This window comes from Terrapene carolina, unplaced genomic scaffold (assembly GCF_002925995.2).
Source record: "Terrapene carolina triunguis isolate 2854851 unplaced genomic scaffold, T_m_triunguis-2.0 Scaffold238, whole genome shotgun sequence".
Lineage (NCBI taxonomy): Eukaryota > Metazoa > Chordata > Testudines > Emydidae > Terrapene > Terrapene triunguis.
The window spans coordinates 3,179,762-3,198,638 of record NW_020664589.1 but is presented as its reverse complement, the minus strand read 5'-3'; the positions used below and the strand labels follow the sequence as shown (position 1 = coordinate 3,198,638).

At 53.5% G+C, this 18,877-nt stretch overlaps 1 protein-coding gene across 1 annotated transcript in view; it reads left to right on the top strand.

The window, feature by feature from the left end:
• ASTN2 (astrotactin 2) overlaps positions 1-18,877 on the top strand; it is a 572,108-nt gene that overhangs the window by 337,973 nt on the left and 215,258 nt on the right. Inside the window, exons 14-16 of the mRNA XM_026657253.1 lie at positions 13,092-13,216; positions 13,791-13,895; positions 16,418-16,597. Coding sequence (XP_026513038.1) covers positions 13,092-13,216; positions 13,791-13,895; positions 16,418-16,597 — 410 coding nt within the window. The remainder of the gene's footprint in view (positions 1-13,091; positions 13,217-13,790; positions 13,896-16,417; positions 16,598-18,877) is intronic.

Sequence of the window (18,877 nt, the reverse complement as noted above, 5' to 3'; positions counted from 1 at the left end):
CTTTCCACAAGTGTGTGTGGGAGTGTGGGTGAGCGTGTACTCCTTTGACTTGTCAGTTTCACTTCCCCAAGTCTCCTGTTGTAATCTGCACTCTGAAATTACCCCAAGGTGCCACTCGTAGACAACCTGTTCTGTCACAGAGGCTGCTGTAGGTACAGGTCTCCCTTTCCCTCCCCCGGCACTGTCCTGAAGTTGGCCAGGCCCTCCCTCACCCCGGTGCCGTCCTGGAGCCGGCTGGGCCTCCCCTCGCCCCGGTGCAGTCCTGGAGCCTGCCGGGCCTCCCTCACCCCGGTGCCATCCTGGAGCCGGCCGGGCCTCCCCTCGCCCCGGTGCCGTCCTGGAGCCTGCCGGGCCTCCCCTCGCCCCGGTGCCGTCCTGGAGCCTGCCGGGCCTCCCCTCGCCCCGGTGCCGTCCTGGAGCCTGCCGGGCCTCCCCTCGCCCCGGTGCAGTCCTGGAGCCTGCCAGGCCTCCCCTCGCCCTGGTGCAGTCCTGGAGCCGGCCGGGCCTCCCCTGGCACTGATGGAGTTTAGTGGTCCTTAGACAGCAGTCTCAGAGTGCTGTCAGCTCAGAACAGCCCCAGCTCGCAGAGCAGAGCCCCCATCTCTAGGTGGCAGCGAAGGCCAGGCTGTTTCCAAGCTCAGCCATTGTTGCCATGTGTGCTGCTGTGGCAATCTGGCGTTGAGAAGACTGGGGAAGACAGTCGATGCTGTTTCTTCTTCACAAGCCGACCCCCTCGCTTCCCCAGTCCCGCTCCATGTAGGAGCTCATGTTGTTTCTGTCAGGGCTCTGGAGTTGCGTTTTCTCTACGGACAGCTGCCTGTTTATTTCCCCATTCCTGTGGGCATATGTCATCCCTGCCATGCCTTTGTGTTCTCAAATCAGATGCTATTAAGGAAGAGGAGCCCAGGTTACACTGTCTGGAGCCTCCCTGGGCTGCGGTGCCGAGCGACATCGGCAGTGGGAGAGTGGCGGCGTGATTAGTATTCCACTGCTCGGATCAAAGAGCTGTCAAGACAGAGCCCAAGGCACTTCGCCAGCTCTGATTGACTGAATCGTTTTCAACACCTCACGGCTATGGTGCAGATAACTTTATAGCAATGCGCTGATAACCCCCGGGGAGAGGAGGAGGCAAGGAGCTTGTGGGACAGGACTACGGCGCCACCCCCCACCAAGGACCTGGTGTGGTGACAGGAGCAGGAAGGCCCCAGGCAGCTTTCTGCTTCCTTTGATCCACACGGTCAGGGTAGCGCCTGTCTCGCTGCAAAGCACCTGGGCTGGCCCTTCCAAACTGGTGTTTGCAACTGCAGAGCCACTGGCCCTTGGCACCTGCCGCCCTGCGGCATGCACAAATGCAGATCTAGCTGTCCAGCCCGGGCACCCCCTTTCAGGGGCCAGGCTGAGGCCGTCTCGAATATGCAGCCCTGAGCGCCTCCCTGGCACCGGTTCTCCTTTCGTAGCAGGTGATGGACCCACAACCAGGCAATCTGCTCCGAGCCAAAGGATTGTGTGTGTACACATACCCACGCAGCGCCGCATGGGCCCGGAAGCAGCGCTGGCAGGCGAGGCTACGCTCCCATTCTGGCGCGCTCATGATTTACCTCCCTGAAATACCTCAATTTAAATGCTAATTTCCCCAGAACTGAGGGGGGTAAAGCAGCTATTGAATACTGTTGGGCTGTTTATTAATGGAGCTAAAACACTGCCACATATTCTTAATGTGGCAGGGAGGGGTAGGGAATGGAGTGCAGGCAGAGTTTTTCTCTGTGCTGACAGCATTAGGGGTGAGTGACTGACTGATTGAATCTCCTGTCGCTTCAGCCTCCCCTCTCCCCAAGCGTTTAGCGCTGGAGCCCCAGACTAGAACGGGAACAGATGTTCCTGTTTCCTTCATTCAGTTTCAACGTGCTTCCCAGCCACTCTGCCCCCGTGCAGGGAAGCCTGGCCATCAGTCTGTCTGCCTCGTAGCAGTACTGTTTGGGGGCATGCACGATGGAGAGCCCCCATGATGATCTCCTTTGGCCCTGCTGTGGGCAGCTCCTGGAAAGTCCCTTTCCTTGGCTTGGCGCATCGGCCCAGGAATAAAACCTGCCTCTGCCCCGTATGCCGATTGCCCCGGAAATGAGACGCATTTCCGAGAAGCTGAGTCAGATCTGATCTCTCCCCGGCCCCCTCTCTCTGGATTTCCACTGAACCCTAACAGTTCTGCTCTCGTCGAGAGAAGGAGAGGTTTCTTCGCTTTCCTGTACGAACCAAATGGTACCAACTTGCCGCCAGAGGCTGTCATGTTGGCCCCCTGATCTAATGCAATGCACCATCTGCGTGCTCCGCTACCTCCCACAGGAGCCGGGCGGGAGCTGGCTTGCAGTGAAAAACAGCTCATGCCTTGGAGCAAGGGCATCTGCAGCCTGCAGCTGAGGGATTGGAAAGCTTGGGGCTCATAGCAAACTGTCCTTCAAGGCAGCGTGCCAGCAGGCTCCTCTGCTCCACCCGGACAATGGGCTGCCGCTGTACAGCAACCGGCTGAAGTCCCCGTGGAGCAGGCTCTCCGTTCTGCTAACCCGCAGGATCCTCTCTGTCCCACGTAGGGCATTGATCTGTCTCCGGACCTCTGCTCCCCAGAGTCTTCTGACCCGTTGCCCTTGTAGCTCTCACATCGGTCCATCCATCCCCTGGTCCCACACTGGCTCTGTCCAGCCCACTCACTCCAGTGGTGTGTCACGTTCTGCTGGGTTCTCTCCAACTAGCCCCAGCCCCAATGTGAGAGGCAGGGACCTTTCCAACTGTGGGTAACCGACTGCACTAAGGGACACCCGAAACCTTGGGCCAAATCCATCTCCGGTGTAACTCTGGCAAATCACAACTCTCCTTGGAATATGAGACATGAAGCCGGCTTCCTTCACCTTTCGCCAGGGTTAATGAGTCTTCCGGATTACTCCTCTCTTCGGTGCCCAGGGCTCTGCCGGACCCTGAGACACTGCAGATACTCAGGCTGTTGGGCTTAGCAAGTTAGGGAGCTAGAGGGGACTGAAGATTGTGAAGGACACGGTGAAAACTGATTAGTCTCTTCTTTTTACCCTGTCTCATTATACAGGAGCAGGGACTCACTCAAAATTAATGACCAGTAAATTCAGAATAAGTTATGCTACTTCACGCCACACATAATCAGCCTGTGCAATTCAGTGGCGCAGGAGGACACCGAATCAAATTCTGGGGTTAGATTTACCCTCTCCAAAGTGACTGTAAAAATAGAGACTAACAAATTTATTAGAGCATAAGCTTTCGTGGGCTACAACCCGATGCATATGCATCCGAAGAAGTGGGTTGTAGCCCACGAAAGCTTATGCTCTAATAAATTTGTTAGTCTCTAAGGTGCCACAAGTACTCCTGTTCTTTTTGCGGATACAGACTAACACGGCTGCTACTCTGAAACCTGTAAAAATAGGACTCCCTGTTTACTGTCTCCCAGTGCCTCTAGATCCATCGTACCCTGTTTACAAGTAAAAAGAGATTTCCAGCCCTACAGCCTCAAGCTGGGATCGAAAGACAAGTGGGCTCTTCTGAGCTTGCACAGTGGTAAAGATCCTGCGACTGAAAGTTAGTTCAAAATGCGAATGATGCCCAGGCCAGGCTAGAATGTGGCTCACTCTCCCCAAGCGAAGAGGAATCAGAGCATCCCCCTGTTCTTGTCATTACACTCAGCATGTCAGACTGGTACAGCAGCTCTGTGGCATGAAAAGGTGCCATTTTCACATCGTTTCCTGGACATGACCACTCTGGCTGATCATTTGATTCCCATTAGTAGCTGTGCCAGCTAAGATAAGGGTAATTAAATCTCATCCTTCAGGGCATCAGCTAATGCACTGTGCACAGATGCACTGGAGCGGGGTGGAGGGGAATGATGGTTGCTGTCGTCTGAAGCATCCCCCATCTACCACGGCTGGAGGCAGGATACCCACATGCTGGTCTGATCTACCCCTGGAAATCCTGTGAGAAGCAGGGGGGTTCGTAATGGGGATGGCAGGAGACGGTCCCAGTTCCCAAGAATGAAGGAAGAAGTGACAGTGCCTATCAGACCCCAAAAAACGGTTTCTCAGCAGAATATTTTCCCAGTGGAAAATATTACCGTGAGGCGTTGTCTGTCTTGAAATGTAAATCCACCCTCAGTTATATCCAGCCTGGGCCATCGTACGTTGGGCCTGTTGTTCAAATATCTGCACCGGATACCTAATGCTTTCACAGAATTGCACCTTGGGACGATGCGTGATGGATGTAGCACCGCCTTTGACTACTTTTCAACCTTGTGTCATTGTATCTGCTCCAAAAGCGCACACCTGGGGCTTAACTCCATCCCCTTAAGGGCAGCGAGGAGGGCAGGGGGCAGAGAGGAGCAAGTTGAGCAGGGCAGAACTGCTCAACAGCTGACGGGGGCGCAGGGCCAACGGCTGAACAGCTGATTGGCGGCCAGCCCAGTGTGTGCTGAGCCCCCTCTGTTTTTAATCCATGGGTGCATGAGCCCCTGAGCACCCAAGGAGATGGCACCTACGCTCCCCATTCACCCCAAAGCCAACCAACAACTCACCCAAGCCCCTCACCCACTGCTCAGCGCTCCACTCCCGTCCTGGGCAAGGCTGGCTCTGCCCAATACCTGCTGCCCAGCATCCCCACTTGCTCCCCTTAGCCTCCACTCACCCCCAGGGCGTGGGCCAAATTTGAGTGAGCAGCGTTGCGACCTGGTGCGTGGGGTCACAGCACCACTCAGGTTTGGTCTGTTGCAACACCACCTACCCAAATCCGGGGCCCTGTGCCAGCGCACTGCGTGCACGTTGGTTAATCCGGGCCTGGGTGTGAGGACGAATGAGTTAATTCAAAGTACAGCACTTTCAGGAGATACAGTGCTGTTATTGCTAGAACTGAGTATTAACCATCTGCTCTGAAAAACAGAAGCATTAGGGATCGAAGTAATGTGGGGGGGGCTAATGCTCTGTTGTAGGGGGTTCATAGACGGCAGATATTTTGGACTCCACATGGATCTGATTGGAGCGAAGTTTGTTCCACAGTTGGTAGAAACCATGGAGCTGCTCGCTCACACACACACACACACTGTCTCACACACACAGCGCACTGTCCCATGCTGATACACATACTCTCACGCCTGCATGCAGGTGCCCGTGAAAACACATGCCTGCGTATACGCATGTACACACCCATGCCCACCAGCAGCACACAGACTCTGTCCCTCACCTAGACGCACGCACACACGCTTTTCCGCCTGCACCGCTGCGTCTTTGAATCCCTCGTGAATCTTCTCCTCCCCTCTCTGATGTTTCTGTTCCTTGCACAGAGTTCAGCAGGGCTGCATGTGGGGGCTTTGATCAGTGCTTCTTAAGAGCACAAAAACCGGGCGGAAACTCTTTCTTATGCATTTACTTGAGCAGAAGCCGTAAGGTTATCATAACGGACAGATGAAAAGGAGCGACAGCCCTCTGCTGGCTGAGACCTTAAACTGCAGCTCTGGCCGCTCCGAACCAAATTCCAGGGGGATGTGAAGGGGAGGAGAAAAGAGAAGAGATTTTGATGGTCATGCTTCTTCACTCCCCAACTCTCTCTCCTCTTGCCTGTAAGAGCAGATATCAGCTCGGTCCGGTGCCCACTCACAAGAGAACATCATCTAATTAATTCTCCATGGAGAAAATATCTTTGAAAAGGGGAACAAAGACGACCTGGGGAACTATAGACCAGGCAGGCTAACTTCAATACCTGGGACGATACGGGAAGACATTATTAACCAATCAGTTTGTAAGCACCTAATGACTATAGGGTAATAAGTAATAGCCAGCATGGATTTGTCAAGAACAAATCATGCCAAACCAACCTCAATTCTTTCTTTGACAGGTTTACTGACTTAGTGGGTAGGGGGGAAGCAGTAGACGTGATCTATCTTGATTTTAGTAAGGCTTTTGACACAGTGCCACCTGACATGCTCATACACCTGGGAAATGTGGGCTAGGTGAAATTACTAGAAGGTGGGTTCACAGTTGGTGGAAGGACCATTTTCAGAGTCGTTATCAATGGTTCATTGACAAATTGGGAGAGTGTATCTAGTGGGATCCTGCAGGGGTCAGTCCTGGGTGCTGGACTATTCAATATTTTCATTAATGACTTGCATAATGGAGTAGAGAGTACACTTATAAAATTTGAAGATGGCACCAGCTGGGAGGGGTTGCGAGCGCTTTGGAGGACATTACTGGAGTTCAGAACAACACTGGCAAATGATAGAATTGATCTGAAATCAACAACATGAAATTTAATAAAGACAAGTGCAAAGTATTTCACTTAGGAAGGAAAAATCAAAGGCACAACTACAAAATGGGGCATTATTGGCTAGGTGGTAGTACGGCTGAAAAGGATCTGGGGCTTACAGTGAATCACAAATTGAATACGAGTCAACAATGTGCTGCGGTTGTGAAACAGGCTCCTATTGTGAGGTGTATAAACAGGCGTGTCGTATGTAAGACATAAGAGGCAATTGTCCCATTCTTCTAGCATTGGTAAGGCCTCCGCTGAAGTCCTGTCTGCAGTTCTGGGTGCCACACTTTAAGAAAGCTGTGGAGAAATTGGAGAGAGTCCAGAGGAGAGCAACAACAATGATATGACCTATGAGGAAAGGTTAAAAAAGCTGGGTGTGTTTTTAGTCTTGAGAAAAGAAGACTGAGGGGGACCTGTTAAGTCTTCACTATGTTAAGAGCTGTTATTAAGAGGATGGTGATCAATAGTTCTGCATGTCCACTGAAGCAAGGACAAGAAGTTCTTAATCTGCAGGCTTAATCTGCTTGCAAGGGAGACTTCGTTGAGATATTTGGAAACACCTTCTAACGATAAGCTCTGCAATAGGCTTCCCAGGTACGTTGTGGAATCCCCATCCTTGGAGGTTTTTAAGAGCCGCTTAGACAAACACCTGTCAGGGATGGTCTAAGTTTACTTGGTCCTGCCTCAGCATGGGGGGCTGGACTTGATGACTTCTTGAGGCTACTGCCAGCCCTACAGTTCTGTGATGGAGGCCCAGGCTGCTGTTCCTGCACCAGCTAAAACGGCCTAGTGGCCCTTTTGCCTTGCCCTGTTGCTCTTCTTCTTAATTGCGGTGTCTGGTATGCATTTGAGTTTGAGGACCGGGCACACACTAGTGGCACGGGCAAGGTTTGTGCTGAAGACGGAGCTGGGGGCAGAGAGGAGGGAGGAGTTACATTCTTTGCTCGCTTTTCTTTCTGTATCATCAGAACTGCTCTCTCAGACACCCAGCAGCCAGATGTAGCCATGCACTGCAGCCATTCACGCCACCCCACACGGGCACAACAACATGGATGCGCAGTCCACACACACACAGACACACACACCTTCCCTTGCAACCACATGCACCAATGCAGCTGGACCTGCTTTTCTTTAGCTCCTTGCGTCCAGAAGAAAGCCTGCATTACAGGCCACAGCTCCCCTGCCTCAGCTAGAAACCATTGCGTTCAGATTACCCTCGGGGTTTCTCCCAGTTGCCTCTGCTTTCTCCTTCTCTCTCCCCAGCTGCTGCCCTGGCACACACCTTCCCCCCCCCCGCCCCCCCCCGAACCCAGCGGTTGTTTTACCAAAATCCTGCTCTTACCCCAAACAAGTTGGGGTTGTGCCCAGATTCCTCTGGCTGCATCTGTGTAACCCTCCACGTGTGCTCTGTATGATGCAGACGGTGTGTGTAGTATGTTCACAAATAGGTGTCATTGGAAGTTAGGATGAATCGGGACTGTCCTGATATTTAACCCTTTGTCCCACGTCCTGATCAATGTACGATCGGGATGCCATTTGTCCCGATATTCGGGTAAGGAGGCGAGCGGGAGGGAGGCGCTGACCCTGTGGGTGTTCTGGGGCTGGAGCACCCAAGGGGAAAAATTGCAGCCAAGCTCCCCCCTCCTCGCCTCCTTCTCCCCCCTCCCCCCAGCATGCCACATCCCTGCTCCTCCCCCGCTCTAGCGCTTCCTGCCGCCAAAAAGCTGTTTCCAGGAGGGAGGGGGGAGGAGCGGGTACGCGGCGCGCTCAGGGGAGGAGGCGGAGAAAATGCAGAGCAGGGGCGGAGACTTAGGGGAAGGGGGTGGATTGGGGGCAGGGCGAGGGCGGTGCAGGGGTGGAAAGAGGCAGGGGGTGGGCGAGCACCCACCCGGGAGAGGGGAAGTCAGCGCTGTAGGGGTGAGTGGCCGGCCGGGAGGCAAGCGGTGGGTGGGGGACCGAGGAGGGACGCAGCAAGCCAGCGGCAGGCCGGGGGATGAGGAAGGGCATGGTGGAGGCAGGACCTGGGGCAGAGTGGGGGTGGATTGGGGCGGGGCCAATGTGTCCCGATATTTTAGTGTGGTGATCTGGTCACCCTATTGGAAGTGCGACATGCATGCAGAGTGGTATCAGTGTTTGCCCAGTTTCCATACATGTGTCTGACTCATGAATAAGGGATTGTCATCCTCCATTATACAGCTTTGCACAATTAACTAGGTGCATTTTGTAGGGAAGGCTGTGGGGGGGGGGGGGAGTCATTTTCCTTTATTTGTGTTTGCTCTGGTGCTGGAGGCAGGACACCAGATTTATGTGGCCCAGGGCTCAGATCTGGTATGGCAAAGCCTGTGCCACTATAGGTATTTAATGCACCTAGACGCGGCTAGCACATTACCCAGACATCGGTACGCTCTGCAGTATGTGCATTGTTTGCACATAGAGCGGCTGCCAGGAGAGAGCTGATTTTCTGCACACGTTAAGCAGCTCATGCCACAGACTTTCCTCTGCTAGCCAAGAGGGCAGAGACCTCCGTCTCCCATGCTGAGCTCGCTGTCAGCGAAGGGAGTGGGAGAGGCAGCCGGCCTTAAACCAGAGTCAATGGCGAATGAAACAGGCCGCTCGGCAGCCTTTCCATGAGCAGTGACCAAATCCATTTAGATGCTGTTCCACGGCTCAGCGTTTGACAAGTGTTTCTCTTGCCCGGGAGTTTGGTTCTCTTGCTGAGGTGGTCATGAGGGCTGAGCTGCCCCATCATCACCCATAAGCCTCAGCCCCAGTAGCGCGATGGCTAGTCATGGGTACAAACAAGCCGGAGACTAAGCTGCTGCAAATGAGCGTCAGTGGACCTGCTCTAGGATAGGGTCTGGCCCAACGCTGTTATTTCATGGTGCTGTGTGTTTTCAGCTATCTTGGAAATTGGCTTCAGTGTGGCGTGGTTTCCCTCTATGCTGAGGCTGCCCATGCACGCTGGAAAGAAAGCGGAATAAATTGATCATGTCTCTCCCTATGCCCCAACCTCTCTCCCTCCCCTGTCTCTACCCACCCACCCAGGCTTGAGGCTGATGCAGTAATTGCTAACTCGTTTGCACTGCTAAGATGGGGAAAGGCTTAGAACAGCAAATCACCCCTTAGCCACCCGGGATCAGGAGTGTAGTGTGGTCAATATTAGATCTGCGTGTGAGTGACAGGGAAAGAGAGATCTCCCCTCCCCACCAACCCCCAACCAATAAAATGTTGGTGTTGCTTGAAGCGAAACCTCTGAGATGCAGTAAGGTGCTGGCTCCTTTGTTGAACAGGATGCAAGGCGGCAGAGAACACAAGCCGCTGTTAAATCCACAGCCAGACCCCAGTTCCTGTCGCCGGGGTGCAGTACCCTTTATTATCCTGTCTCTTGCCCTGCACTTCACTGGCTCTGCCCCCACGCACGATGGAACAGCAGCTGCTGCAGGCTCGAGCGACAGCAGCCTTGAGTGCGGGGCAGCAGATTGGAACGCCGGGCTGCACAGGGCGAAGCTGGCCACGGATCATCCTATGAGGGGTTGTCCAAGGCCACATTTTTGGTGGAGCTCAGCACGCACCATGGGGTCCAGGTTGGCAGGACAGCTCAGCTCCCATCTCGGCACCCCAGACAAGTTTTCAGTCTTCCAGGGCGTGCACGCTGGGAGCTGAGCTCCATTGAAAATCTGGTCCCGGTGATGGCTCCCAAAGAACCAAGCCCCTGGGTTTCCCAGAAAGCCCTGTGGTGTTTGTCACAACATCAGCATGCTCTGTCTATGCCCAGAAGGCAGCATGTGCTTTCCAGTAACATCCATCAGCCAGGAGTATAAACGTCACTCGTCACAGCCGTAGTTTTCCAGAGGGCCGAGCAAGCCAGCAAGGGCAGTCAGCGGTAGCCAGCCTCGCTATCGGCACCATCCCTTAGAAATCCCCAACGATGATCAAGAGCTTTCCCAGCCCCCTTGCTGCCCCCTTCTTTGCCCTTCGCCATGAAGACTTGTTCTCTCTGTCTGCAGGAAGCATCGACCTCGGGGTTCAGGGATCGATTTGTGTAGCGGGCGCTCCCGGGCAGCTCAGCTCCGCTGTGAGATACTTGAAGTCCTCGGAGGCGAGTGGGGGATAAAGGAGGTAGAGCATGTGCCCTGGGTGCAGAGAGCAGGCTGGGCTCCCTCCCTCGCCTCGCACTAATAGGGTTGTGCCCGCCTCCTCCCAGCGCTCCATGGGTTTGCGGTTGGCTCTCCTTTCCTGCCCTACACAGATCAATGCGAGTTTATTTGGTGGAGCGTCTGTCATATCCCGAAGCACTTTGCAGAGTTCAATAAGGAAGGACAGCAGAAGGGAAGAAGAGGCACAGACGTGGAGACTGGGGAGGGACCCACAGTTCTGCAGCTGAGATTGGGAACGGACTGGGGAGCTGCTGGAGGGGGAGGCCAGGAACGAGGTTTTGCCTCGGGTGAAATAGCATGGCGGGAGGGAGGGAGAGCAGCTTGGTGGGAAGTTAGCAGAGAGGGGAGCAGGTAAAGAAGGCCCATGTTGCAGACTGGACCAAATCCAAGAGAGAATTAAAAGCAAATTGGCTGGTTTTGATGGACACCCCTGATCGGGCCGGGGTCAAGCGGGGCTTTTTGGTGACGTGGGGGGACCTGGGGATGCTAATAGACCGGGGCCTTGTGGTATGTTGGATCAGCACCAGCAGGGGGCGCTGTGGTGGCTGGGTTGTTAGGATCTTGATTCCAGCCCTCCAGGTTGTCAGTTTGAGTCTCACCAGCTCTTCCCCTGGCACATCACCTCTGATGCGGTCGGACGTGGTGCTGGCCACGTCACGCCCTTGTGTGCCGCTGGCCAGGAAAACGGATGTGCCTTTGCCACGGCCGCCCACTGAGCCTTTGGCCCCAGCGGGAGCATGGAGAGCTGTGGACAGGCCATCGAGAGGGGGAGGGGATGGCAGCTCTGGGGAGTGGGTGAACGTACAGCTGGACGGGGTGCCTTGGAAAATAAAGAGAAGAGTGAGGGACAAAAGTAGAAGGTGCTGCTAAGTGAATCTGCCCTGAGGCTCCGAGGGCTGCATCCGTTCCACTTCCTTATCCCCTCTATTGCTCCAACAAGGGCTCGGTCTCTCACGCATGAGAGTCCCCGTGGAACAGCATCAGAGGCAATGGTGTTGCACCAGGGATGAATTTGGCTCTTTGTGACCATCCAGGAGAGGTGGATGATGGAAGGTGGCCAACCCTGGGGAGTTGCCCCACTGCCTGTGTCCCCGTCTGACACCGCTGCGGCACAGCTAAACAGCCAGTTCGGAAGCAGCGAATGCTTCCCGAGCCTGACAGGCAGGTTCTTCTAGCATCTCCACTGCCAGGAAGTGAAGAGGGATAACAATGAAGCAGCCCCCAGGGGAACTAATTAGTGACTCGCCTTCCTTGGAGGGAAACGTGGGATTGAAACTGAATGGCAGTACATGCGAGAGAGTCAGATCTCAAAGCTGGCTCCATCCGCCGGGATCCATCTGCGGGCGTTCCAGGACATGGCTGACAGCAACTGTCGCTCCAAGCAGAGGCTCTCTGAACGCTCCTCTGCCGCCTGCAAGCACCAAACCTGCTTCTTACAGCCAAGAGGTGCAAGAGCAACGCTAACCGTGGTGCTCCTGGGGCCAGTGACCTAGAGCGCTGAGATCTCGGGGCCTGCAGAATAGTAATGCCTAGCCGTTCTGTAGCATTTTCATCTGTAGATCTCAAAGGGCTTTACCAAGGAAGTCAGCATCATGATCCTCATTTTACAGAGGGGGAAACTGAGGCACGGAGAGGGAAATGACTTGCCTATCATCACCCAGCAGGCCGGTGACAGAGGTGGGATTAGACCCCCAACTCTCTTGAGTCCTATACAACTGCCCCATCCACTAGGCCACACTACATCCACTAAGAGGGAGGGAGGGAACCTGGATTGTAGCACTCCCTAGTGACCCCTTCTGGCCAATACTCTGAGTGGCGTCAGTGGGATTTTTTACAGCAACACATCCAGCTCTCTTTCATCAACGCAGGCTTCTGAGCGCCAGCCCCCTGCAGTGTGGGACTTTGGAGGGTGGAAGTGGGGACGCATTTATGGGAGAGGTGGACACTTGTATCTGCTCCTCAGTAAACCATCGAGAGCTGCTGTGTTCTGCTTGGCACAGAGGGGACGGGGCAGGTACAGGGGCCTAAAAACACGGTATTGTGACAAAAAGCCTCATGCAAACTTTGTGCTGGTGACAGGTGCTGGCTTGACCCTGTCGCTGCGTTAAACTCATGCGCACTCCCACCCAGAAAGCATGGCTTAGCGTACACTACGGTCCTTCACGATTTAACCGGGACTCACCCACAAGCCCCCTTAGCTCCCTGTTAATTGTCCCATGGCGACATGTCTTAGCAGCACTGCCTCTGGGGCAAGAACAGGCATCAGCAGTGCCCTCTGAGGAACGTGCCGTGGCCAGCTGACGTCTGGGCTGTCGGCCGAGTGTTGCGGTCCCTGGTCGGGGTGGGGCGGCCGTGGGCTCCAGAGGAGAGTGGCTGCCCAGGGGGACAGGGCATGGTGAGGGATGAAAACCCCATCACACACTGTAGGTTGGATCTCGGGGATCTAGTTCTGTCCGTGGATCCGCCCCGTGGGACTTCAGTGGGAGCAACAGCCACAAGGTGCCCACACTCCCATCCATCCCTGGGCGTGTGCCTGTCTCCCACAGAGCCCTGCCGTGATCCGCTCAGCCTCGCCGCCGGGAGGTCGCCTGCACCGTTGCTTTGGAATTTTCTTTTTTCTCTCTTCAGGGAGAATAACTTCATCAAGGACTTCCCCCAGCTGGCCGACGCGCTGATGGTGATTCCGCTGCCCGTGGAGGAGCAGTGCCGCGGCGTCCTCTCTGAGCCCCTGCCTGACCTCCAGCTGCTCACTGGTAAGCGGCCTCTGCCCAGGCAGCCTTGCTGGTGGTGGTATGCTCTCGGCCCCCGGGCAGGGCAGGGCTGGGCTTTCACAGCCGCCTGTCGGAGAACACCACCCTAGAGCGATGTCTCTGTCTCCCTGTCTCTGACCCCCATGTTTAAATCTCCCCGCATCTCCCCACGTTCCCCAGTGGTCCTGCTCTCCTCCTCAGTCTCAAGGACCGTCCACCTATCCAGCTGGCTCCCGTCTGTTGGAAATAACACACTGGCCAGCCCACAGTCACAGTTGTTATGCCAACCTGCATCCCATCCCAGTGAGCTTGCTCCCAGCAGTGCCCTGTCTGCGTCAACGCGAGCTTCTCCAGCCGTGTGAGCTCATGACAGCTCAGCCGCCTCATCTCAGCCCTGGCCGTACCGCCAGCGCTCCGGCAGTGTGACCTGTCTGGGGGGGGACGGTCTCTGTTATCATTGTGCCTGTAGCCACAAACCCTGTAGCAAAAAATACAGTCGGCGTGAAATTAACACTTCCCAGGGTGCATCCTCCGCTGTCTCCTCCCCGCTCTCTAAGCCCTGGCTTCCTCTTTACAGGAGACATCAGGTACGACGAGGCCATGGGCTACCCCATGGTGCAGCACTGGCGGGTCAGAAGCAACCTGTACAAAGTGAAGCTCAGCACCATCACCCACTCTGCAGGTGAGAGCTGCCTTGGTTATGAATCCAGTTCTAGCCGAGAGGAGAGAGCGAGTGTGGGCAGCAGGTCTGGCTTGCTGGCACTGGCTCTCCCATCACTACCCACGCCTTAATACTGAGCACTTAGCCAGCCCTTTGCATCTCCAGGCTCTGTACAGACACTAATGCTCACAATCCTCTCCCCCAGGAAGGTCGGCAGAGAGATTTATCTGCTTTCTGCATAAGAATATAACATAAGAACAGCCATACTGGGTCAGACCAAAGGTCCATCTAGCCCAGTATCCTGTCTTCGGACAGTGGCCAATGCCAGGTGCCCCAGAGGGAATGAACAGAACAGGTAATCATCAAGTGATCCATCCCATGTCGCCCATTCCCAGCTTCTGGAAAACTGAGGCTACAGGGACACCATCCCTGCCCATCCTGGCTAATAGCCATTGATGGATCTATCCTCCATGAATTTATCTAGTTCTTTTTTGAACCCTGTTATAGTCTTGACCTTCACAACATCCTATGGCAAGGAGTTCCATAGGGTGACTGTGCATTGTGTGAAGAAATACTTCTTTTTGCTTGTTTTAAACCTGCTGCCTATTAAAAGACCGACAAGGGAAACTGAGGCCAAGAGTTCACATGATTTGATCAAGGTCACAGATGGAGACAGACCCAGGATGAGGGTAATAAAATAATAACATCCATCCCTTACTGTACACAGAGCTCTGCTCTGAGGAATGCACAGCTCTTTATAGTGGGGGATAAAAAACATTGTTCCCATTAAACATGGGGGGGGAAATCAACACAGGGAGAGGCTGAGGTCAAAATTGTCCATTTTGGGTGCCTAAAGTTAAGCACCTAAATCCCTACTTAGGCACCTAACTAATTGACCTGAATTTTCAGAGGTGGTGAGCACCTGCAGCCCCTGTTGGCTTTTGGTGGCTAGCTTTAAGCAACCATGTTTAATTGTCTTGTGCTAAATGATTTGACCAAGAAGACACAGCAGTGGCGGAGAAACGGTAGAGGGCAGGTCTCCTAGCTCCCAGGGTCATCTTTCCTTTTCAGAAGTTCCTGGCTCCACACCCCCTACTCATGCCACAAGGCTCCGCCTCTCTAAACTAAACCCCGCCTCCTGTACACCTCTCGGAATGGTGGGACTTTGGGATCAACCAAGGAGGTTAATGACCTAGATTTGCTAGGCTTCCAATTGCACGACTGTTCTTGAGCAATCTGGCTACACATCACTGTTACGCAAATCCTCGAGATCCCTATCTCAAGAGCCTTTTTCAACAGCCTTTCTGTAGCTGCTCAGATACTCCAGGGCCGGTTGCTTTGTGAGAACCTGGAGAGACTGGCCCCATTGCTATCTGGTTTGTATTCGATCATCTGGTGTAAAAATTTGCCCCAGAGGACAAACTCATTGCATCCAAATGTCTTGTCTGCATCAAAATGCCTTGGCCTTGTCATGGTTCACCGAGATCCCATCATGGGGCAACGTCCCTGCAAACCCGATGCACCAGCTATGAAGAAACAAAATACAGATGACGTCTGCAAGGGCTTTGCTTCCCAGGAGAAAGTTTGCAGCCAGAACACTTCCCCAGCCTCAAGTCCAGCCCTGTCCTGTGACCCCAATGCCTCCCCCTCACCTCTGTCTGCCAAGCAGCCAATGAGCATCCCTGAGCACCTGTGCAAAGGAGTGGGACAACTGAGTTAAGGTTAACCCCTTGTACCTCTGTGCACTCTTTGTGAGACACTGGCCAAGATTCACAAAGGAGAAGGCGTCAATGGGAGTTAGGCACCTAAATTCCTTTGTGAAGCTGGGCCGGTGTGCTCAAAGCAGGACAGTGACCATCAGGAGACACGTCAGGGCACTCCTTGCCTTGTTCCAATGGAACTGTCCTGTGACAATCCCGAGAGCTGGGGCACGTGCCTTAGGGTTACTCGCTTTCATCTGGGGCTGCTGGCAGATTGCCGGAAAATTCACATGACCCGCAGTCGATCTGTCCGTGTCCAGTTACTTTCTTGCCATCCCAACTATCCAGGGCACTTTCAGCTTTTTTTTTTTAAATAAACAAACATGCCCAGACTATGACCTCTGGGGATGCTCCACGGTATGATCTGGAATAAATTAATCCCTACGCTAGGGCAACCTCTCCGGCTGTGATAATTGCAAAACGAAGCTGAGTCATACCCCCCCGGGCATCCTGCAAAAAGGAATGGCGCTTCAGTCATGTAACGCATGCATGTGTGTGCACTGCAGCACTGTCACCAGTGACTTCTTTGTGAAATCCCTGAGGGAGGGGAAGCCACAGAAAGGTCTGAAAGCTGCAGACCCAGGTAAACAGCATGTGTTTAGCAAATGATAATGTAAGCCACAGAGACGGGTAGAGGAGGAGGAAATGCAGCTGGCACATGAGTGTTCAGGGATCAGAGAGTTTGGAGCAGGGACTCTGTGACTCCCCACTGCCCACACCTCCCAAACCAATTGCTGGCTGCCCTGCCTGGGGCATTTACCAATGAGATGCTCACTCTTTCAGGATTTGCAAATGTGCTGAAGATCCTAAGCAAGGACAGCAGCCGGGAGGAGCTGTTGTCGTTCGTTCAGCAGTACGGCTCTCACTACATCGAAGAGGCGCTGTATGGATCAGAGTTCAGCTGCACCATCCACTTCCCCAGCAAGAAGGTCCAACAGCAGCTTTGGCTCCAGTACCAGAAAGGTAAGGGGAACCCAGGGAGGAGCTGCTGCGTCAGGCACGCCCACTGCTGCAAAACCATCCCAGCCCTCTCACCACCACCCTGCAGGCGCTTCGGGCCATGCCTGTAATTAGAAGCAGACCGAAGGCCTGGGTTGACCCAATGGCCTGTGTCCCAGAGTCAATCCAAAATTCCAGGCCCTGGATCGACGATCTACCTGTTCCCGCCATTGCCTTTCCTCAGACGCACACCCTCCCCCATCTTCCCTGGGCAGCTGCCCATCGGGCTGTCGCCTGCGGGCCGTTTCGAGAAGAACTTGCCACGATCCTGGTCATCTGCTTCCCTACCCTGTTGTGGTAGCCCCTGGAACGCCCTGGGTGATTTGGGTTATTTTATATAAATGTGACATAATTGAGCTGTCTCGGAATGGCTTCGTTTTATTGCTTGTGCCAATGACAGTCTTTAAGGAAGTGTATTAAATCAATAGCAGACTCATTGTGCTGCACTATAAATAACGAGACACATCATTAAGCAGGGCAATAAACTTCAGGCCTTTGGAGTAATGCAATTAGGTTATGTTTATAAAAAACTCCCTTATTGCTGTAGCCTTCCGTGTACCGGTTCATTTCCCTCCTCCGGAGAACCTGGGTTAGTCCCTTGACTTGATCTTTTCCCACTCAAATGGACCACAGCATTTGTATGAACACATGGGGGGAGGGATAGCTCAGTGGTTTGAGCATTGGCCTGCTAAACCCACGATTGTGAGTTCAATCCTTGAGGGGGCCACTTAGGGATCTGGGGCAAAATCAGTACTTGGTCCTGCTAGTGAAGGCAGGGGGCTGGCCTTGATGACCCTTTGGGGTCCCTTCCAGTTCTAGGAGATAAGATATCTCCATATATTAAATATTATAGGATTCACAATAGCAGAGATTGCAAAAGCACTTTCATTCTATCCTCTCTACGTACTGTGTGGCCCGTGACATGCTATGGTTGACAGGAGACTAACACACATTGTGGGGCTGTGTGAACCTTTGGCTATGGCCTTTATTTTTCTCCTGCATCCCAGCCGTAGTTGTTCTTGTGAGTTATTTATAACACGCAGTTCTTGTTTGTTTTATTTTTAAATATTGATAAATGGACGTTTGCCATAGCAATGCCCTGTCGAATGGGGAGGAAAATGCAGAGATATGTTGTTTACATATTTGTGATGCTATTAATCATTCAGACTGTGCAGCTTTCTGGAATCCCTTGGAAAATGGGTTAGTGTGAAATACTCAGAGGGCCAGATTCTGCTCCCAGTTATGCTGATTCAAATCCAGAGAGACTCCACTCCAGAGAGACAGTGGAGTTACTCCAGTTTTACAAGGGCATAATTTAGAGTAGACTCTGGATTTGATGACTAAAGTAAATAATAGCAAGAGGGCTGTCATGTAGTGCTTTTAATCCATAACTCTCAACACACTTTAGAAAGGTGGGTGAGTAACATTATCCCCATTTTACAGATGAGGGAGGTGAGGTACAAAGGTATCTGTGGACTTGCTCAAGATCACAGAGCAGGTCAGTGGCAGAGTCCAGGTCTCCTGACATCTAGCCCACTGCTTTAGCTCCTGCGGTGCACTGCCTCCCCCACCAAACAGGTGCATTAAGGGGACAACGTTGGCCCTCACTGGGTGGATGGCTAGGAGATCTGAACCTTCGGCTCTTTCATATGGGGCTGCAGGGGAACCCTAGTTCCATAGAGCCGCTGCCTTCTGGAGGGCAACATCCCATTGAGTTAATTTCACCTGAATGTGGCCTCACAAGCAGGGCGCTCTATTTTCTATTCCATGCAGTGCCGTTACCAAGGCTTGTGTGTGTGGGCTCTCCCTCGCCTCCAGCTGTAGTACATATCACTGGGATTCACTGCCCAAAAGCAGTGGGGAGAGAGTGAACATCTAACTACATGGTGCTAAGACACTCCCTTGCACTGTTCTGATTCCTTTCCTATACAGCCCCCTTATCGCCTCCACCCCACTCTTAGTAGCCCTGGCCATGGCGTTCACCTTCCAGGTGGATTGGTAAGTCATCACCCACAAGGCTTCAACTCCTGTTCAGCAGCCTAGGTGCTCAAGTGAAGCTATTATTGTCTCCTCCGCCAGGAGGCGGAGAGCATCCTCTCGCCAGGAGTGTCTTCATTCCAACCAGGCCAAGCTGAGAAACTAGGTTGCTCCTAGCCCTTTGGTGATTATTTCCCCCTCACTGGAAGACAAGCCACATATGCTGCTTGTATTCTGGAGCACTATGTCTGGCGCATTATTTATCTG